Genomic DNA, 22,568 nt, shown 5'->3' with positions numbered 1-22,568 from the left:
TTTGTCTCTAAATAATTCTCCAAACCACACAATGACCTATGAAGCCAATTTCCACCCTTGATTATCAAGCCAATTACAGCGTACTGTTATCAAGCACTGCATGTTGTTTCTTCCAGCTATTTATATCTTACTTTTTCAATAGAAAGGCAAACATGAAAGCCCCAGGTTGACTTCAGACACCAGCAGACAGTGTGGTCTTTCAGGTTTTGAGGCTGGAGCTGTCCTTTTGGGATAAGCTGGGTGTGGTGCCTCAGTCTGTCCCACAAACCTATCTGTACTACTTGGAACATTAGAGAGGCTGGTCGGACCCTCACTGCTTCTGCGGGCCCGAGGATACAGGCCTCTGCTGAGTATCCTTCCCCTTCTCCCCAAAGCTACTCCTCTTTCAGAAGCTTCTTCTACGCTGCAAAGACTTTGGTACCATTTGCCACCATTAGGACTTTGGTGCTGCCACCATTAGGACTCAGCAATGCTCTATGGCGTTTCTGAAAATATCGTTAAGAGCCTAAACTTTAAATAGATTTCCTCAAATTGTGCTTTGTAGACTGAACAACATTAAACTGCCATATTGGGTCAAAATTAGGGCAGTTTCTTACAGTTCAATCTATTCCCTGACCCAGTTTATGCTAATCTTTCTGGGGCCAAAAGGAGTTGTTGGTACAAAGGCAGATGACACCCAGCTAGCCTCTCATTCCTCGGACAAAGCTCTCCGTAAGTGACGGTCCACATATGCTACCCTGTGGTGCCCGAACCCGTCGGTCAAATGGCTTCACCCAGCTTATCATACCAGTATCAGCTAACAATACTGACATTTAACTATACAGTCAAACAAGAAGAAGCCTGGTGAGGGAACTGTGTGTGTGCACGTGTGTGTGTGCACACGCTCGTGCGAGGTGTACCATCAGCAACTAGCTGAGGCCATGAAGTGAAACAGACAGACTAGACTACAGCTAGAAGAGCTCACCCTTTCCCTTACTGTTTCCCCAAATACCTTATTAATCTTTATTTCCTTACTTTTGAGATAGGTATGGCATTTATTTATCCAGGTTGGCCTGGCAGTCAATACATAGCCAAGGATGACCCTCTGGCTTCTGCCTCCCAGGGCTGAGTTCACAGGTATGTATCACCTCCCGGGTATTCCAAAGTCACTCATAAAATGCAAGTGTAACATGTAGAGGGTTATATTAAATAAGTAGACATCCTTGATTCAAGTATACAATTGAAACCAAAAGCGAAAGTGCTAGAGTGACCACCTGTGACGTCTGCACACGACTGGCTACTCCATTTGCCTTCAGGTCTGATCTGAAAAATGACATTGCTGGGGAAACTGAGGAATAATTATGCCGTAGCACTTTTGTTTTGTACAATAAGCAATCATTTACAACCCCTACAGAACCAACAGCCTCTTATTATTTAATGAAGCTGTTGGGGGTTGGGAGTAGACATGTACCATCTTTCCTGTCCTCCTCCACTAACCTTGGAACTCTTGTTCCATCAGGAAGCGGTTAGGACTGGAAAGCAAAGGCCTCTGTGCAGGAATCTCTGCTCTATTACAGGAAGTAAACACGACACTCATGCAGTCCTGGTGTCTCCTTGTCAGGAACTGTTCCTAGTGTTTCAGCACAGACTACGTGGTCTTACACTTGAAGCTTTTATTCTTTTGTTACTGGGGATTGAACTCAGGGCCTCCTTCATGTGAGCATACTGATCCCGTCTTCCTACAAGTCTAAGTGCGGCGTTAAATTCTGAATGCAGGGTGCATTCTATAATGAGGTGACACAGGCTAGAACATAATGACCACTGAGATGCTGTTTGTTCATTTAAGCTTTGACCTTCAGGTCACACTCTATAGAATTGGAATGGTATATTCTACCTGACTTTCAAGTTATAAGAAATTCAACTTTTTTAGAGTTTTTGGTACCTGATCATAACTGGGTGGTGATGGGTCATGCTTTAATTCATGCACGTGGGAGTCAGAGGCAGGCAGATCTTTCTGAGTTTGAGGCCAGCCTGGTCTACAGAACAAGTCTGAGGACAGTCAGAGCTACAGAGAGAAACCCTGTCTCAAAAAACAAAAAAAAAATACAACAACAAAACAACAACAACCCTCTCATTTTTTGTTTGTAAGATATAAACCACTTTCCTGCTTGAGAGGCTGAAACCCCCGAGGAGGAATCGGGTTTTGTTGGGCTGAGTTAGTACAAGCCACCATGCGTGGACTGTGCTTTCTGCCTCGTGGCCTCTGGAACAGACTGTGATTTAGGAGGCAGGAGAAAGAAGCAAGACCATCTGGCATCCTGAAGGCTGCATCTGGAGCTGGGCATGGTGGCTCACACCTTTAATCCCAGCACTCGGGAGGCAGAGGCAGGCGGATTTCTGAGTTCGAGGCCAGCCTGGTCTACAAAGTGAGTTCCAGGACAGCCAGGGCTACACAGAGAAACCCTGTCTCAAAACACAACACAACACAACAAAACAAAAGGGCTGCATTTGTGGCGTGCGAGAGAGCACTAAGTGGAATCCTGCTGATGACAGAGTTGGTGGCAGTTACCATGTAAGCGCTTTAGTGAAAAGTGGTCTGGGTGTTTAGCAGGTACAGTTACTTGTCCTTGGGACTTGGAATAGGATACACAGGTTTGCGGGGATAATCTGGTTATGCAAAGTAGAAATACTTATATAGGAAAAATGTTTGTCCTGTGTATGCACATATACATACCTAGGATAGTGCTTCATACTCTTGACCTTGTGGACCACAGGGCTTAAGGGATCCCTTCTAAGATCCTCTACCGGAGAAGGGAAGCTGTGTTAGAGTCTTACTCAAAAGTTAAACCCGTCTGCTTTTTTAGAGGAACACCTAGGGAAGCTGTGTTCTACTTACTATACGCTTTAGAATGTCGCGTAGAGATAAGCGCATCTGGATGGAGATCACTCCACGGGCACGAGTCCTGGCTGCTCTTCCAGAGGACTTGGGTTTGTTTCCCAGCCTCCACATGGCATCTTACAACTGTCCCAATCCCCAGTTCCAAGGGATTCAATGCTCTGTCCTCTAAGGGTACCAGGCATATAAATGGTGTACTATACACATGCACACGTAAAGTAGAAATACATTTTCATTTTCGAATAAGAGAAACTGCTCAGCATACTGGCTCACAAGTCTGAAATCTGTCCCGCCAGTGTCCCCACAAATCACAACTGTGCTGCACATGTGGCCACGTTCATTAACAGCTATGGAACAGGGTTCTAGTCAAAGAGCTGCACATGTGGCCACGTTCATTAACAGCTATGGATCAGGGTTCTAGTCAAAGAGCTGCACATGTGGCCACGCTCATTAACAGCTATGGAACATGGTTCTAGTCAAAGATCCTGCTGAGTCACTGCCTTCTCTGAATTGGATCTGGCTGCTCTCCCCACCAGGAAGTAGGGCTTCTCTCACTCACTTAATCACTGGAATTGACACACTTGACCCGGTATTGTATCTGGCAAAGGTAACCAGGGGCAACTTCCAAGGTTAGGCCTAAAGGGACCTGGCAGCACCTGCTGGCTGCCACTCCTCTGGAATGTTTTCCTGAGGGGACAGAGGTCAGAAGGCCCTGTGGGGGAGAACAAGGACAAATCTGCTGACAGTTACCAGGAACTTACCTGCTGGGCAGGTAAGAACACTACAGCACTCTCAGAGAGCAGGCCTTCGCTGAAGGGAGCCTGAGAGCGCACAGGCAAACTAGACAGAGAAGCTCCACCCCAGAGGCCAGAACTGTGGCACACCCGGGGTTTGGCGCCTAGCAGCAGTTAGCTGACATGGCTGCACTAGCAGAATTTGAAAGCCAGTGTTAGGCGGAGATGTATTTCCTCTAGGCCTCCTGATGGTTCCCTTGGGCATGATGTGTCACCAGGATGGTACTGAACCAGGAAACCAGGCAGGTGCCCAGACTGCCTGCCGGAAGTGGAAGAAACCCTCCAGGTTGACTTGAGTGGTGAAACTGCTGTGGCTCAAGAGATGACCTATAGACGGTCTTCCTGGGTTTGCAATTCTAAAAACATACTCATTTAAAAAAAGATGTGCAGGGCAGTGGTGGTACACTTTGATCCCAGCACTTGGGAGGCAGAGGCAGGCAGATTTCTGAGTCCGAGGCCAGCCTGGTCTACAGAGTGAGTTCCAGGACAGCCAGGGCTACACAGAGAAAAACCATAAATAAAATAAAATAAAATGTGATACATTAGGAGTTAAATAAACCTACCCTGTTCCTCCTTCCCCCTTTCTTCCCCTCATTTATTTTGAGACAGGGTATGGCTCTGATGCCTAGGATGGCCTTGCATTCACTATGTAACACAAGTTGGACTAATTTTCAAGGATAGCCTCCTGCCTCAGCCTCTAGGATGTTGATATTACAAGTATGCACCATTATGTACAGCTTTGAATTTATCTCTTAAAAGTGTTTATACCAGGAGGGGTGGGGATGGTGTAGACACATACAAAGTTCTCCAAAAACTAAAATTGTATCTATAATTCCCCTTCTCCCACATCTAGGTTTGTACATCAACAGCCAACATGCCAGGGATGTTGAACACTAAGCCAGCATGACGAAATGCGTTAAGGGCTGGTAGCAACAAGACAACTCTGCCAAACAGCTTCACCTTGTTGTGTGTGATTCTCTCTATTCAAATCCAAGAGAAGGTTCTAATGGTACTAAACCAGTTTACTCTATGTCTCCTTCAAGGGCCAGTTAGTTAATACACAGAACTATAAAAATCAGAAGTAGCCACTGGCTATGAGCTGAAATCCTACTGCCCAATACTTTGGAGTGTGACTATAATTAGAAACAGCACTTCAAGGAATTAAGGTCAAATAAGGTCCTAAGGGCATCGGAGGACATGAAGACCCTGATGGGCAGAACAATGAGAGAGAGATGGGCAGGCCATCTACAAACCAGCAAACAGGCTCCCAAAAAGGCCATCTCTGCATACTTGACAGACTTCCAAGCCTCTACTTGAAGGAAACAAATTCCTGTTAAGGCAGACTAGTATTTTGTTATGGCATCCCCAGGGCAGAACTCATCCACTGATACGCAGCCACACCTGACAGGCATTCCGATCAGACCTCCATGTAGGAAAGACCTGAGGGCGCCCTCTCAGGCTCACATCTGCTCTGCTCTCCTCCTCTATGTAGACCAGCAGGTATCAAACTCACACCCCTCCCCCTCAGTCTCTCCGTGCCTACAACCATGCCCTGTGTTGTGTGGCATTTTCTCAGCTCTGGCCTCCTCAGCTATTCTAAGGCTTGATGGGTCTTTCACTTGTAAAGAGAAGGGCCTTCCCTGAATTGTCTGTGCTCACACATGCCATTTACATAAAACCAAGAAATCAGTTCACTTGTCCTAACATGTGTGGGTTCACACATGTCCTCCCATTTAACTGAAGACAGTGTAGTTATCACCGTCTGACAGGTTTTGAGGGAAATACGTTCAGAAGTCACATAATTTGCCTAAAGTTACAGGGCTGATAAGAGCAACAGAACCAGAAGTGAGGCCAGCACCTTCAAATTCCATAGCCCGTGTCCTCAACTCATTACGCTCAAGTATCTTTCCCTCTACAGGCCAAGCCATACAGTATGCATGTATGTCAGGCCTGGGCTGTAGGGGACCACACAGTATGTATGTATGTGTGTATGTATGTATGTCAGGCCTGGGCTCTCACAAGTATGACATATATGTATGCTCCTCTATTCTGATTCTGAAATGTAAGAAACCATGTGGATTTAATGTTACTCAACTGCACAGCCTCCCTCCCCCTTGGATACAAAAACCAGAGACCTCAGACATGGCTGCACAGGTAATTTCTAATGTATCCCTGAGACCACCTCCCTGAGGAATTCTTAACAGCCGGGGGTTCCCATGATTTAGCCAAAAGACACTGTCACCTCTGCATGACCGTTGAGAGTCAGAAGGCTACTCAAACTGACAGAAAGAGGTGAGGCCTGCTGTGGCTTCAGACTTACTCCTGGCAAGAGGAAGAATTCGTTCCTCTTGTCTTGGCCTTTTACCTCCAAGGACCGATGCCAGTAACCAAAAGGGAGGGTGACTTTGAAGTCCTCCAGGGGTGGTGTGGCTTGTGAGAGAAGTCCACCTCCATGGCCTGCTGTTTTCTTTTGAGGGATGATGGGAAAGGACATTCCACACATGCTGACTGAACTTTCAAGGTGTATAGGGCTTAAGATGAGTTGTTGATCAAAAAGATAAGATAGCTAAAGAATGCGTCAAAGACAACCTATACTCTTTAATGTTGTAGCCAAAAGCTAACCTGCCAGTCTGGAAACAGACTGTGAGCTGGCCTCTTTTGTGTCACTACAACAAATTACCCAAGGCTGGTACTTTGTAGAGAACATGGGTTATTTGACTACATGGGGGCTGGAGCGTCCACATAGCATAATGCTCTCTATTAGCTATATGACGTGTGTGTTACATGGCAAGAGTTTGGTTCAGCATGGCAAGCACCACTGAACCACTACTCTCATGACGATTCCAAATGCTCAGATTTCACAGGTGTTCTGGGAGAGGAAAATTATCCCTCAGTCCTGCATTGCTTCTTCCAAACATCTTTCTTCTCTTAAATCCTGCTTCATGAGACACATTGTTAACATCTGGCATTTACACGCAGCGCATTTATATAAGGAATGAGCACTGTCTCAAGTAAACACCCTTTCGTTGAAATGGGGTGACTCAGCAAGCACTCGTCTCACAGTAAACTCCCCTTACAGTAAAGTTAGAGATGCCACCTTCTTGGGAGTGCCCACCATCATCCCAGTATTCCGGAGGCTCACACAGGGTGACTGTGATGTCTGGACCCAACCCAACCTGGCTACACAGTGAGACAATGTTTCAAATGGAAAAGGGACAAACACTGGAGTACAGCTCTGCGTGGGTCTCGGTCGTTAGTGTCCTGATGCTGGCACCTGACTGTCCCCTCCTTTCTCTAATGAATAAACTTCTTGGTTCTGCTTCACTTTGACCGGCTCTGAAACTTTTCTGTATCCCAACTGCATCTCCCTCAGACTCCTGAGGCTCTGAGGGGGTGTTCTATTCCTCCATGCTGACGACAGACCCCCTGTTTGGGAGACAGCTTCGCGGCATAAGTGGTGGAGCAGTGCAGACCGAACACCAGTGGGAAGGTGGCTGGTGGGCTAGACTACACACCAGGACACAGGGCCAGTTTGAGTAAAGGACCATTAAGGGCAAACTCCCGGCCAAGAGAATAGATACTCTGGCCTGGGTGGGGACCTAACATTTTAGTTGTACAGAGCCAATGACTTGGCCCTTCCCTAGGAACGCAGGCTCATCTTAAGCTGTGCTAAAGAGTTAGGCAAGTTATTATTCCTTTAATGTGATACTGTACCCTCTCCTACCCTTCATCACAGCCCCTACAAGCCAAGCAGCCTTGAGGTTCTGCTGGTTCTGTGCAGACTTCTAAATACTCAGAGAAGGTCAAACCAGCACCTTTCTATCTCTCTCTGTGGGATGCTGGCCAGAACTTAAGACTTTTCTGGTGCTTTGGGCTTCCTTGCTCTAAATCTGCAATCCCGGTCGATGTCGGATCTGCATGCCGGTATTCCTATGGTTTCTTCAGAAGAGTACATTGGAGAACCCAGCCAAGGAATGCGGCAGAGATCACATCATGCAACAGATCTCACAAAAGATTTATTGGTGGTGGGAAAGAAACAGTGGAAGCAAGAGACAGACAGAGACGAGGGAGGGTGGGGGGCATGATGGCAGGGACTTTTAAATGCATGCGGCATTTGGAGGCAGGCTACCCAGCCCCTGGCTCCCAACAGGTACTTTAAACAGTTCCTTCTCTCTATGCAGCTGGTAAGACTTACAGTGTTAGTGCCCTGGGGCCTTTTAAGACTAATTAAATTGTCCTAGAGCCTCAGTTTAAGTCAATCCTTAAACCATTTTATGAATGAGACTAAGACTCAGAGGGGGAAGTGACTTCCCCCCTCTAGCAACCCAGATGGGGCACCCCAAAACTCAAACTAACAATGTGAACTCGTTAGATATCCCTAAGGAACGCCCAATCTTTGGGGCTAGTAATTTGCAGAACAAAATCCAAGGTGACTTAAAACTCTAAGCATGCTGACATTATTCTTGGTCTACCATGGTTATGCTAAGCACAGCTCCTATTCCAGGAATTCAGATTGTATCTTATTGATGCAGAGACCACAGAACATTGATCTTTTTCCTCAGCAAAGCAACTTTCTTCTTCCAGGAAAGTAAGGCAGTCGGTCATACACGCATGCGGCTGGGCTGACAGCAACAGTGAGGTCTTCAGACCGGCTGTCTACACATCCACGCTTCCTCTTGGTGACTAAAATAGCCTCCATAATAATAAAGAAACCCTCAGCCACACAGAGCTACCTCCCAGCCTTTTAATTATTCATGTTAATGTTCAGCATTTGTAGAGTTTATATGTTACACATGCTAATCAGGCCCAAGGATTGCATGAATAATGGAAACCCACAAATGATTAGCAAATCTGATTTTAAGTACTGTTTTCAACCCTCTCCTGAGAGATCTCCAAGGCTTCCTCCTCCTCTCCACTTCGTCCTTTACTCTGCGTGGGATTGTGGTGGACTTAGTTTGGTCAAAGCCTGCTGTAATTCGCCTCCTCTGCAGCTCCTCTGTTCACCCAGCAACAGGGAGCTGAACGCGGACAGGAAGGAGTAACTGGCAGGAAGTTAAAAGGCCCAGGTCCACAGACTGGAGGCACTATTGGGAACAGGGATCTGAAGTTAGCTCTGACCAAAGCCACCAGGGGACTGCAGTGAAAACTGACCTCCCTCCCCCCCAAGTCCCCCACATCTCTCAAAGAAAACGGCAAGCTTGAAAGGCAATTACCAGTGTGGTGATTTCTCTTGCCTTCTTCAGAAGGAAAAACATCAGCGGTCTTGTCATTTCTGTTACTAAAAAGAATTTATAGGAGTTAATGCCTCCTGCCATCTGATTCATGAAAATCAGTGTCTTACTAGGTCAAGTCTAAGAGAGAATGTGGGGCAACGACTCCTCTCCTCTGCCCAGGAGAAAGTACCAAGACAGCACCATCTCAGAGCAGCAGCACTGCATGAGAACACGCCCGCCTCTCACTTCCAGAGCACATGCCGAGAAGTCTGCACACACGCCCCAGAAGTCCCTGAAGGTTGCTGCATGGAGATTTACAGCAGCTGTGGTGAACCTCTTCAGCGACGCAGGACCGCAGACGATAAGCCTGCCACATTACAGAGCTCTAGGCAGCACTTAACACTCTAGATGGGACACTTTAAAACCTGGACGGTGTGGGAGGAAGCACAAAATTTCTAACAGCTAAATATGGAATTTATAGATGTGTGCACATATCTAAGACACAAAAATGGCCAGGAAGGAAAAGGAATTGGGGGTTAGGGAGAGATAGAAGCCCTCTATGGAAGGTTACAGGGGTAACTATGACACTAGCCATCTGATCACACAGACACGTATATATATTCCCAATTATTAGTTCTACTATAAAATGTCTTAAATATGTTTGGTGGCTGAGACCATGTGCATGTGGAGTGAGAGTTACAGGTGCCGGATTAAACTTGTGTCCATTTCAAGTGTGGTGTGTACTCATAACTGCGGAGCCATCTTTCCAGACCTCCGTTCACTTCTGACACATTGTGCTGGTAAGTTTTATGGGATTGCTACTGTGCTTGCCTAGTCTACAACTTTGCTTGGTGTCTTTAGGGGTGCTGCCTCTGTTTCCTCCTCCTCCTCCTCCTCCTCTCCTCCCTCCCTTTCCTCCTCCTCCTCCCACTTAGGATCTTGCTGTGTAACCCAGACTGCCCTGAAACTTGTCATGTAGACCAAGCAGGCATTGAACTCAGAGATCACCCTGCCTGTACCCTAAAGTGCCAGGATTCAGGCATGTGCTACCACACCCAACCTTGAGGCCTGTTTTAGTAATTTCTCTGCAATGGTCTTGTGTGACTGGATCCTTGTTCTGTGTTTATTCGTGTAGATCAAAAGTATAAGATGCCATATTGGTTACTCATGAAATAACCTGTAATTCCCTTGTGTTAATGTAAGAAGTAAATTACTACATTAGGGCAGATCACCTCACTTGCTGCTTCAAATACAATTAAGGGAGTATACTCTCTATTCCTTAAAATTAGTGGCAAACTCTTGGTCTCTCTTGACCAGGGAACAATAGCAATGATTCATCTCGAAGTGTTCTAAAGGAATTTGTTTCTTAAAATCAAGCCCCCTCTTACCCTAATGATGGCATGTGCACGTGCCAGTCACTCGAGGATGGTCTAGGACTGTAGGCAGGTTTCTACCAACGCGTTGTTTATGGAGGCTTGTTCTGTGGTTAATGCTAATGTCCATTTCAGAACTTGTTTCTCTGTGATAGTCTTCTCATTCGTTAGTCAACTGTGGTAAGCACCTCGGACACTTACGGTAGAGCACCCAGTTAGACGGCTTGTGCTCTGTGCTGTCATCAAAAGTGTGCAGGTCAGTCTTTGTATCCTGGAGCAGTGGACACCAGGTACTGTCTGGCTTTCCTTAGAGTTTCCCCTCTGCTGTATCTCCTGCTTTACCTGAGGTCATTTCCATAAGGATGTCCCCAAGCCAAGTCTGGGGTTTAATTGATCATGAATCTGTCTCCTTTTGTTCCAGCCAAGTTATAAATGACACGTTTGTTTGCTGACTCATTGTTAATGTCTCCTTTAACTAAGTCACACATGGGGAGACATTCTGTATTAGATTCACGTTATGCACTCCAGCACCCTAATACAGAAACTTTAGTGTAGTAGAGGGTCCCTAAATACTGGTTGTGTGAGCAGGTATTGAAAATAAGACTGTAAAACTGACAGGATCATACCCAGCAGACTTTTACATTTATTATCAAAAAATAGCTCTAGAGCATGTGCCTTTCAGTTTCCCAGTTAATACATCTTCTATTTCCATTAAGGCCTTCAGGAGAACGCCTTCTAGATACCAGTTTCTCCTGCCTTGCTGGCCTGTAGATGGTGTTTGGGTGTAGCATTACAAGATTAGCTTCTCAGGAGCCCTGCAAGCCAGAAAGGATGGGGGGGGCGCAGCCAAGGAAGTCAGGTCTACATGCTTGAACCTTTAGGGCTGGGACTTTGTTCTGAACCTGGCAAAAGACAGAGTCCTCAGATAGATCATTACCATGAGTGTTGTTATAACTAGGGCTCTGTATGAAAGACCTTTGCCCGTTAGCCTTCATGTGGTCTTGAACTTGAGAGCATCATGGCCTCGAGACTCTGGTGGAACTCACCCAAGTCCTCCTGTCATCATACCTAAGAAGCAGAGCTAATTACAAAATGTTTATGATATGTAGTTTGTGATATGTAGTCATTATGACCAGGTTTGAATCATTATTAGCATATGCTTTTGAACTGGAATTCACTGTCGAGGTTGTAAGGCGTAAGTGGTAAGCCAGTGAGAAAGACCAGGAAATATCTTGGAAGAGACCTGAAGCTGCTGCTAAGTTAGCAAACCCCAGCCTGCGCCCCGCCCAGCGCCCCGCCCAGCCTTCCCCACCCACACCAGGACATCTCACTAAGCCGCCCTCAGAAGTTTCCTTTTATGCTCCTCCCCTGTAAAGCCATCTCTGCCTCAGGTTTTATTTAAGACCTAGAAAAACAGGTTTCTTAGTGGGAAGCCCATTCAGTCAGCATTATAAAGACATGAAGTGGCTGCTGAGACCTTAGGTTTAAAAGCTCAGCAACGGAGTATTTACCCTAGGCTTGCTTGGGGAGCCATGGTTTCTTATGTATTTATTACAGCTAATTTCTTGTGTGACTCTACAGCATTAGTCCTTTTCCTTATCTGCATGTGGTTGCATCAAGTATGAATAGAGCTCAAAAATAGCCACTTTTCACACTTCTACACAACAACTGACCTGATAATATTTTCTCTCAATCCAGTTAATTCCACGCTCCTCTCCATATATAGATGCAGACAAGCATTTGAAGCTGCACGGCTTTCAGGTCCAGGCAGGCAGGTGCTCAGCAGTTCAGGGTTGCACGGGTACCCGTTTCCATTCCACCTACAGTAGTGTGAACCTGGCCATTCACCAAGGCCCATAGACTTCAGCTTCAGCAAGCACTGGTGTGTCTGTCCTGTGTTGTGTGCCACATGTGGCCATGTATGTGAGTGCATGTCTCTACAGGCAGGTCTAGAGCTGCATCCCTGCAACCCACATCTGTGTACATCTCAGATTTAGCCTTTGGATATTAGGGATACTCAACCTGTGTCCTGAGGTCAATCTGCTTTGGCCTTAAAGGGGAGGGAGTGTTACAGAAAATGAGAAAACACTAGAAAGAAAAGATAACAGAATAAAACCCTACATGCACATGGCCTCAGCCACTAAACATATTTAAAACACTTTATAGTAGAAGAACTAATAATTGGGAATATATATAGATGTGCGTGTGCGTGTATGTGTGTGCTCGTGTGTGTGTGTGTGTGTGTGTGTGTGTGTGTGTGTGATCAGATGGCTAGTGTCATAGTTACCCCTGTATCCTTCCATAGAGGACATCTATCTCCTCACCCACTTCAATTCCACATGCCACATCAGCTCCACACTGCACTTACATTTGCAAATTCTTTGGAATCTAGAAATAATTTATATTCTCACTAACAAACCCTTGCTGGAATGACAGCCTCAAAAATAGGACTTGAGTTCTGTCGTCAGCATCCATGGATTGGCATTCTGGCAAATACTTCAAACAACTCTGTCTTCTGTTCTTCTGTGACACAGTTTAGGCCTCTGCACTGGGGTTATCACTTGCCTTCGGTAGTTAATACAGAGAATATCCAAATAAGTTGGGCTCTTCCTAGATATCCAGAAGATCTGAAATTTAAGTTTAGCCTGGGCTATGTAAGTTCTTGTCTCAATAAACAAACTAGCACACAGACAAAAAGCTACAAAACCAAATAAGCAAAAACAAAAAATGAAATATGAGGAAGGTGTCAGCAACTCACCTGGAATACTTCCTGGAAACAACAAATTAAAGTTATTCCTTGAAGCACTGATATTAGTAGACCTAAGAGGTCAATCCAAGCAGACTAGCCTTCTAAGTGCTGAGCCATTGGTTAATCGTGCTCGGTTCCTAGAATTTGAACAGTTACCTGTTAACCACTATTTAAGCCTGTTTTCCATTGCAAGCCATTTCATTTTATCTGTCTGTAAAATATATTGATTATATACGGGCTGAGCACATTCTCCTGTATGCAATGACATGCAGTGACTTTCTCCCTAACACAGAAAGCCCGGGAGACAACTCAAGTCACCTGCTTCACAAAGGTTTAGAGACTCGACAAAGAGAAAGCTATAGATCAGATGTTGTCTGCTCGTGCCAACACTTTTTATCAAGTATTTTGAATAAAGATTACATTTAGGGTCTCCTAAGTAGATGAAAGTGGTGCCAATCAATTTGATACCGAGTACTTCCTTACTAGAACTGCTTAGGACGTTGGAAACAGTCAGTGGTCAGGTCCTCCAGCAGAAAGGAAGAGGGAGGCAGGGGGTGTAAGGAGCAGACTGCTGCTCACAGGCCAGGTCCCAGGCCTCTGGGAGCAAACACTGACCACTTAGTGGGTGGGCGTTACAGTTGACCATCACCTGCCGGATGGACAGACAGACAGGGCACACACAGCAAAGGGCGTTTCACATTCTCTTCTCAGACCTTCAGCAGCAGAGGCTCTCCCTCGACAGTGACTGGGGAAAAAGTTCTGTAAACGCAGCTTAACAGCAGCAGTTTTGTAGAACCACCATTTCAAGGGGAGATTTTATTTTGCTACAACTTAATCTGAGCAAAATCTTGAAACAAAATAGCCGCTACACCAGGCAAGTATATGCCTTCATTTTCAACACAGAATCAGAAAACAGCAAAATGGAGCAAAATCCCAGGGTATAATTACATGAATGCAGTGCTGCAGTGCGGAGTGGAGCAACCTTACAGAGCAGACACTCTCAAGAGTGACCTTGAAGGGCAGTTCTAATGCTCCCAACCCTTCTTAGAATTCCTATCAGACCTTAGTTCCTGCACATGTTCTTTTCTATACACTCTGCCCAGACACAGTATAAAAAGGAGGCACTCCGGCCCTAAGGCCTCCAGTCTAGAGAAGGGCCAGGTGCGGGATGCGGGAGCATTTCACTCTGAGATGAGAGTCGGGAGAGAAGGAAGCTAAGGCACACACTGGAAGGTTGTCTGTCCTTCTGCACCAGGATAGGGAGGGAGGCTGGCAGTGACAGGACTGATTCTTAGCCTGGGAGGAAGGGAGGTCTGGGAGGGGAGGACACTTGATCTGATTCCAAACCACGAGTTAGAATATCCAGACAAAGAAGAAAGGAGAAGAGGGTGGAGCAAAGACCGTGAGAAGGACAGAGAAAGGGGGGAGGGGGGCGCAGGGAAGGGCAGCTAGAGCAGAGTCTAAAGAATAGCATGTAAGGGAATGAAGAGGGAGAGGGGACCAGATCACAGGAAACTCACGTCCCAGCATGAGGAGCTTGGGACTGTTTTTATGTCAGGGGTTTTAGAAGCATGTGGCCTTGGCAATGTAGCAACTGAGGTAGACCAGTTGGTGCACATTCTATTATAGAAGTGGTCACTGGAAGCATGACTGCACTGTGTGACAGCTGCCAATTAGCTCTTGCTAATTACTGAGGAAGAGATACGGGCAGGTGTGGCTTGCCTTCAAATTTTTATCAACTTGACAGGAGCCAGGGACAGCATCTAAGGAAATGCCTCCATCAGATTGGCCAGTAGGCAAGCTCTGGGCATTTTCTTGATTAATGATATAGGATGGTCTAGCTCAATGTAGGTGATGCCACCCTTCAGAAGGTGTTCCTGTGCTAAGAAAGCAAACTGAGCAAGCCAGGAGGAGCAAGGCAGCAAGCAGCATTCCTCCACGGTCTCTACTCAGTTCCTGCCTCTAGGTTCCTGCTCTGACATGTAACTAAACAGACATGTAACTAAACAGAAATAAATGTTTTCCTCCTCAAATTTCTTATTTTTCGTCTTTATCACAGCAATGGAAAGCAATCCAAGATGAAAGGGAAGCTAAAATCCAGATTACTTTGAAAAACCTCTCTAAATGGAGGCTTAGTTTAAAAACAGAGGATAAATGAAAATACCTATAGATCAAACGTGGAACTGAATCTCAATTATGACATCAGCCCCAGTGGGAGGGGCATCACCACTGAGAAGCTCCAAAGCATGAAGGTGGGAAGACCTGCTGGCTACCGGCTTCCTGGCATGCCATGGAGGAGGAAGAATGAAAGCCAGAGGTGGTGGTGGTGGGGGGTGGGGGGGGGGGGGGAATCTGTCCAGTTGGGGATCAGCCCTTCATCTTTTGAGGGTGGTATTTTCCAAAAGTAAGTTATTTGGAGGCAAGTCTCACAAATGAAGATGATGCTGGAGCTGGAAGGTATATATTAAAGGAAGATTTATATTATAGCCAAACATGGAATGGTGGGACACACTTGCAATCTCAGCACTGGGAAGGCAGTAACAAGAAGATCAGGAAGAATTCAGGGTTACCTGCAGCTCAGCAGTGAGTCTGTGGCCAGCCTGGGCTAACAGAGACCCCGCTTCAAATGAACAAACATGAAACAGACAAAACCCAGGAAAACAATGCCAAAAATGTCAGCACTTTAGGTGGTTCACAAGTGGTAGGAAAGTTACAGTGTGCTGTCCTCATCACGCTTTGGGGGTAGACTTGGAGTCCTCCTGCCTGGGGTCCTGGTCTCCTGCCTGGGGTCCTGGTCTCCTGCCTGGGGTCCTGAGTATGCTTCCAGATGTTTTTCTAACCGCAACCAGACAGCTTCATTGTGGGCACTTCTCCCACCTTTGTTACTCTCCCCTTTCTCAGAGTTCCCCTCATTTTGGTTTACACAACTGTGTTACTGGCCATATTTGTCTTTTTCTACTAGACAGACACCACCTCTGAGAGCAAAAATACTCAATTATCCTTGCATCACAGCACTCTGTAACACTGGGAATGAATAATGCCACAGTGAACATCTAATGAATGTTGGCTTAGAGAGAAAAATGTCTTATTACTTAATAACATGCCATGCTTAGAAAAACTCGGATGGCATGCCTCGGAACATAGCAAAGGCATTCACTTACAGAACTGCCTGCAAAACCTCGCTCAGGCAGGCCTAAGGTCAGCATCACTCAGAGGCTCAGCATTTGGGGGTCGACAAGCAGTAGGATCTGTCTCACTTGCTGATTTAAAGGCTATATGTCAGCAACGGCGAGGCACGGAATGCATGTGCGCGCCAATCCCAATCCCGTGGACATGTGCTCGCTGCTTTAAGAAGTGATCCTGTCGGCTAGCTAACCAGATTCCTCTCTCACTCCAAGTAACTCAGAAGCCACGCCACCTCGGAGTCTAGGTGGTGGTTGCCCCATTCATTCCTGTGAGTGTGTGGTGATGGTTCCTCAACAGTATGTACACCTGAGAATACAGTACTCATCATTAGCCCTGAGTGAGCCTCGCCAGAAGCGCTCCTCTTAATCAAGCCAGACAGCAAGGTTCTTAACTACTGATGACAGGGAAAAACCTATTAGGCATGCAAACCAGCACTGTGCACCAAGTTCAGACATGCTTGGCTGATTAGGCCGTGGAATGGGAAGAAAACCAAGTTTGATTGCTTAACAGTCATACATAGAAGGCAACCTGTATCATCAGGTTCTGTTTGGAAATAGAAGCCCCGTTAAAAGTTGCAAAAGATGATATAATACAGCAATAGTGACTGTAAGGAACACCTGGAGGGGAAGGGGGAGGGGGAGGGGGAGGGGGAGGGGGAGGGGGAGGGGGAGGAGGAGGAGGAGGAGGAGGAGGAGGAGGAGGAGGAGGAGAGGAACAATCTGTCTGTCCAGCTACAGTGTACTGACCAACCGGGCTTGTAGGTTTCATGATCGGCTTTTAAAATTTGTTTTGTTTCTGAGACTGGAACTCATGTAGCTTGGGCTTGCTCATGTATCCAAAGGTAACCTTGAACTACTGGGTCTGTAGATTACACTTCATGGGACACCACACTCAGTTCATGCTATGCTGGGATTGAACTCAGGACTTCATGCATCCTGAACTCCCTTGTCTTCCTCTTTTTACCACAAGACCTAACCATGTCTGGCACTGGGAGTTTGTCAACACGAACCTATGTCACAGCTCTATAGGACAGACTCTGTGGGCCTATAAAGCAGTCTCATGTGGCGACTTGGACTTAAGTAAACTAAATATAATAGATCAGTTTCTCCATTGTTCTAGCTTTATTTCAAGTGCTCTGTAGCTGCACGTGGCTAATGGCTATCACACTGGACAGTGCGGAAATGAAACACGGCTGTGATTTTCTACTAGGCAGAGCTGGACTAGAAAATGGACATTCCTGCTACTCAGATGCTTGAAGAGAAACCGAAAACCACAGCCACAGTGCTTTTATTCATTAAGCATAATCAGAGATATCCAGAATTATTCATCAGCTCATTTTGTTTCCTAGGTCATAAATTAGAGACATATATGGATGTAAAGAAACCCTGGTCATCCTTAATAGAATGGAATCCTCCCCATGTATCCCAACCATCAAGCACACGTACACACACACACACACACACGCGCACACGCGCGCACACACACACACAAACACACACACACAGACATAAAAAGGGATAAACAGCAGGGGATCAGAACTCCTTGGTTTAAGATTCTTGGTGGATACCCAAACATCTTTAGAACTGACTTTCCCCTCTCTCCTTTTCTTTTAAAGGAACTACCCAAGGACAGGTTTTATTTGGAAGGAAAATTAAAAACAAAGAAGCCAGGAAGAAAAAGTCATGAAAAGTAAGAAAAAATGGGTAGCTATCCAAAATGATAATTGCAGGACACTCCAGGGAAGACTCACCGAGCCAGGATGTTTTGACAAATACACCATGGGAATGCTTCAACAAATTGGCATTAACTTTAAAAAAAGTTCCCAATTCTGCAGAGAATAAATGACTGGCTGCTGACCACCTTGGAGGGGTCTCACTGAGAGCAGCCTGCTCGGACTCAGCTGTCAACCCATGAGCAACTGAAGAAATATCCCCCCTCTACAGCAACACTGAGTTTCTGAGGTCACTGGGCATTCCGACAGAAACCCCGACAACAAACAGAAATCATCTGCAGTGATAATACTCTTTTCAAGAATGGAAGAAAAACTTACTTTTGGGTTTAAAGTACACAGTTTCCATTATATTTAGCAAAAGCAACATGGTTCATTTTGGAGCTAGGAACAAAGCGTCAGTGGCTAGAGCCACACTATGGAAAATTTGATAATGTCGGTGATAGAAAATTTGCCAGTGACAGAATATAAGACCCAAACAGCTCATAAAAATAAACAGATAGGTACCTCTTCTGCTAGAGAGAACAGCTTGCAGGAAGACGCCTACAGGATGCTGGAAAATTTAAGTGCAATCCTAAAAGCCCTTCTTCAAAGATGCATGAGAGTGGCTATGAGACAACACCTCGGAAGGACATCCATGGGATTGAAGCCTGAGCAGCTGCTGCCATGTCATCAGCACAAGGGGACACTCAAGGCTCAGACCTCTGTGTTCTGTAGCCAGCATGTCTGAAGTGGCACAGAGTACTCAGCAGCAGCAGTCAGAAGCGAGACCTCATGCTGCTCCCTCTCCCTGGCTGCCCAAGTTTGCCTGCCTGCCTTCCTTCTCCCTCAGCATCTGAGTAGAAGGAACCTGGAAGCATGCTCATCTTCTGCCCGTGGGGAGGGAGCTCTGGAAAAAAAATCACTTTACCTAATCCGTCCTTTTTACAGAGAAGCTCATTTCACTGAAGTAAACAGAAATGATCCGACGTGGCTACAGGAAAGTGAGGGTACTGTTCCTTTAAACCCCTTGAAGCCAAATTTATTCCCCCACGAGGTCAGAGTCACTGGCCCCTGTTTAAATGAAGGAGTGAATATTAAAGACCTTTATACTAGGAAAATAGTTTGGGTCTTAAAAAGTAAGCTGACCTGAAATAGACCAAACCTACAAAATTTATTTCCACTCCATCAGACTCCATACCCCGAGGGTGTGCGAGCGTGACCAGCAAGCTGTGTTAGGTCACGAATACTCGAGAAGCAGGCATTGCGCGTGCAGTTCGGAACCCGTGCGATAATCAATGTAAGAACAGTGCTGGATCCGGCTCCAGTGAGGGGTAGGGCTGATGCATACCTTTGGGTCTTCTGGCATTTCCACTCTTCTGCAGCTCATCTTCCTCATTAATGGTGAATAGAGCAAGGGGAATTGTCCTTGCAGGAGTCTTCTTCAGTCTCTCTTGTCGGATCGCTGTAGCTGACCCAGGCATAACGCTGCTACTTGTTCGGCAATTATATTAAATATATATGCTTATGTAATTGCAGCTCCCAGAAGCTGCTAGCTCCTAAGCTGCCTGTTCATTTGAGCACTTGTAATAGATCCCCTATGGGTAAACAGTGAGAACAGCTGACAGATACTACCAGCTACTTGGCAACTGAGGTCCTGCTGCTGCCCCTCACCTAGCAGCAGCCCCCTCCCACTTATTCCCCCCAATAGGCACAGGCGCTGGTGAGTAAACACTCTCGCACATGCACACACGCGCACGCGCGCACACACCCATTTCAGAAGGCCTCTATTAAAGGCACGCAGGTTCCGATGCCTCCCTTGGACTGCCTAGCCTTGGTCAATCAGAGCCAGCTTTCCCAGTCTTCTTTTTGCTACCGCACAGCAAAACATTCAGCATGCAGCGGAGGGCAAAAGATGACATGATGCCTGCTGTGAACAGTTGCCCTGACAACCCTGACATAGCCTAATGAAGGAGGCTGGGAGCAGTTCCAGCTGCCCTGGGATGCAGTCCTCAGAACCCACCAGCAGAGGCTTAGCTGCACAGGGCAGCTCCCTCCTCCTCTGGGTGGCAGAGCTGAGCGGCGGAATGGTGGAGCAGGAGAAACGGGTTCGTCTGCAGGAGCAGCAGCTAATTCTTCAGGACAGGAGAGGGGTTTCCTTCTCCCCCTCCCTCGTGGTCTATTACAGTAAGTAAAGATAAGGCAGGCATCCCGCCGCCGCTGCCTCACTCTCCTGACACAAACACCCATGTTTGTATAGGCTGAGCCTTGGTGGCATCTGTCCTGATGTATGGGGCTTCGAATTCATTTTCAATGTGTTCTCAACTCATGTATAAACTCTCTCAAGATACACTGTTCGCTTCGTTCATGAGGCCCACCAGCACAATACCGAAACCCTCCAAGGAGACCAGAAATTGGAGACTGCCTCTTTCAACTAAAAACACTTTCTCTGAAAGTCAGGCTGAAAGGACAGAGACAAAGCCAAAGAGGGGAGTCCCAGCTGCCTGCCACTGCATGACAGCTCTCCTTATCCCAATGCCCGGGCGTCTGCCAAACAGGTCTCGGCTAGTCACCCAGTTTCGGTTCTTTAGGACTATTCTCTCAGAAGCATGCAGCCGCCGTATGATTTTTGTTTCGTTCTGAAGTAAGTTTGCTCATTTTAAGACTTTCCATTTTTATGTTGCTTCAAATTTGTACAGTAATTTTTTTTTAATCAATAGTTTTTATAGCAACAAATAACAATTCAAAAATGCTAATTGCTAAATGAAGGAAAAAAAAGTTATTTTCTTTTGGCCTTTAATCCAAATTAAATCTAATGTCAAAGGCAATCCTTCCCCCTAAACGACTCTCCTACACACTGTCAAAGATTCTAACTCCGCATATGTGTGGGACCTGGGGTCCCATGCCAAGGTGCCCCCTGAGAAATCACACCATGTAACAGGCCTTTGGGGGAAGGGAGGGGAGTAAGGATCTGGAGAAGGGGTGGAGGCAGACAGACTAGAGGAAAGTCATGAGGGCAGAGAAGTGGGGGACAGAGGATGACAGGAAGAGATGCCAGCAGACTGGCTGGGAAATCAAAAAGTCCTTTTTATAAAAGTCACCTGGTGAGCCACCTGCACTTGGGAGCAGGTGATGAAGTGAGTCATTGCTAGGTCCCTGAAGGAGTCTAGTGGCATCGCCTGTAAGCTAACATGTCTTTTGTATGAAACAAACTTCGGCTAGTGTACTTTACTCTTCTTAGTGGCCCAGTTTTCTCTGGACAGCTGGGTGATGACTATTTTATCAGGTTGAGGGTAAGGGTTAAACAAATACAGTGCTCATAAGAGGTGGCTGATAAATAAAAGGTTACCACATCTACAGCACACCCACTGTAACCAGCACAGTGTTTTGCATTTATCTTCAAGGTGTTTTCTTCTCTACTATAAACCCTCTTGAGACACACCGTTTTCATTCATTTGCACCTCCCTGCCCAGTGCTGGGTATAATGGCTAGCAAACCCCACGGAAATGGACAAATTCTCAAAAACCCTTCCCTCCAAAGGCTTGTGATTTAACTAAGTGAGTGCACATTTAGATCCAGACTGGTGGCTTGAAAGAAGGCCAGGAGAATTGTGTTAGCCTATGTGCTACTGGGTTAGGCAAACACAGACTGTGGTTCCCTTACTTCCAGGGTGAGTTCACAAGGCCTCACAGCAAAGCAAAGGCTTTGGAGTTTAATTCATCCACATTGACAACAGATTTCCCCAAGAAGCTTCATGTGCCGGGGCTTAGGGAAGAGCAGTGAAGCGACAGGACACGGGACCCAAGTCATTATCCACCATGCCCAGCTGGTGACTCGGTTTCTTTTGTGTCCATGTCAGTAGGCAATCCCCCAACGACAGAGTGGATTCTTCACTCTCTAGCCTGAGAGACCATGAAATATGGTTTATATCTGTGTGAAAATCACCTAAGTGAAGGCGTTTGCTTTAACACGATAAGCTATTTTTGACAACCTTTACTGGAAGGAGTGAAACCCTGAATGAAGGGCCAGAAGTCAGCTCTAAAGAAGCCATGAGTCCAAGTGTCCAACGATAGAGCAAGAACCCCCGACTGGAAACATGCTCAGCTTTACCACAGCAGAGGCTGTGCTAGGCCCTTTGGAAATGTCACAGTGAGTGTCAGAATAGCACTGAGCCTTTCGAGGCCAGCCTGGTCTACAAAGTGAGCTCCAGGACAGCCAGGGCTATACAGAGAAACCCTGTCTCGAAACCCCCCCCCCCCAAAAAAAAAGAATAGCACTGAGCCACCACCACCTGACTGACAGGAAATGGGCACAGAAAGGCCAAAGTCAAGTAGCCAGCTGGGTCACCTGCCTTAGGCCTCAAGACGCATTTGTCCTGGGGCTTTATGAATCCTGACTGCTGCCAAGCTCTGTCAAGCTATGATTATCATGGAGAGGGAAGCAGCCCAATATCAACTAATGATAAAACTGAGTTGTCCTACCCACGAAGCACACAACTTCCCATTTTCCTACTATTGCCCACGGAACCTCCTCTCAGCCTGAGGTTGATTTCTTTAATGCTCCAATCCAATATTTGATATAGGTGTTTTTGCTCTTACATAGACCTAAGAATATCGAGACTTGGTCTCCTTTCATTGAGGACACACATTTGATGCCAGTTTTCTTTTTGG

General features: G+C 46.3%; 1 protein-coding gene and 2 long non-coding RNA genes across 8 annotated transcripts in view; 1 reads left to right on the top strand and 2 right to left on the bottom strand.

The window, feature by feature from the left end:
• Map7 (microtubule-associated protein 7) overlaps nucleotides 1-22,568 on the bottom strand; it is a 132,671-nt gene that overhangs the window by 91,020 nt on the left and 19,083 nt on the right. The window contains exon 1 of one of the 6 annotated variants that reach the window (XM_006512582.3): nucleotides 19,250-21,268. The exons of 2 other annotated variants lie outside the window; for them this stretch is intronic. In XM_006512582.3, the coding sequence (XP_006512645.1) occupies nucleotides 19,250-19,382 (133 nt within the window). In that variant the 5' untranslated portion in view covers nucleotides 19,383-21,268. Of the gene's footprint in view, nucleotides 1-18,426; nucleotides 19,215-19,249; nucleotides 21,269-22,568 lie in introns of those variants that run through there. 3 more of the 6 variants (XM_006512577.3, NM_001358787.1, XM_006512584.4) reach the window with 3 other exon arrangements.
• Nucleotides 1,912-15,328, bottom strand: Gm46213. Its single transcript, XR_001779728.2, has 2 exons — nucleotides 8,883-15,328; nucleotides 1,912-8,753 (listed from the first exon to the last, which is right to left on the bottom strand). It is a non-coding gene; the product is annotated as a predicted gene, 46213 (long non-coding RNA).
• Nucleotides 15,238-19,326, top strand: Gm51795. Its single transcript, XR_003948992.1, has 2 exons — nucleotides 15,238-15,321; nucleotides 17,806-19,326. It is a non-coding gene; the product is annotated as a predicted gene, 51795 (long non-coding RNA).

This window comes from Mus musculus, chromosome 10 (assembly GCF_000001635.26).
Source record: "Mus musculus strain C57BL/6J chromosome 10, GRCm38.p6 C57BL/6J".
Classification (NCBI taxonomy): domain Eukaryota; kingdom Metazoa; phylum Chordata; class Mammalia; order Rodentia; family Muridae; genus Mus; species Mus musculus.
The sequence above is the reverse complement of the archived record's forward strand: the minus strand, read 5'-3'. Positions and strand labels throughout refer to the sequence as shown.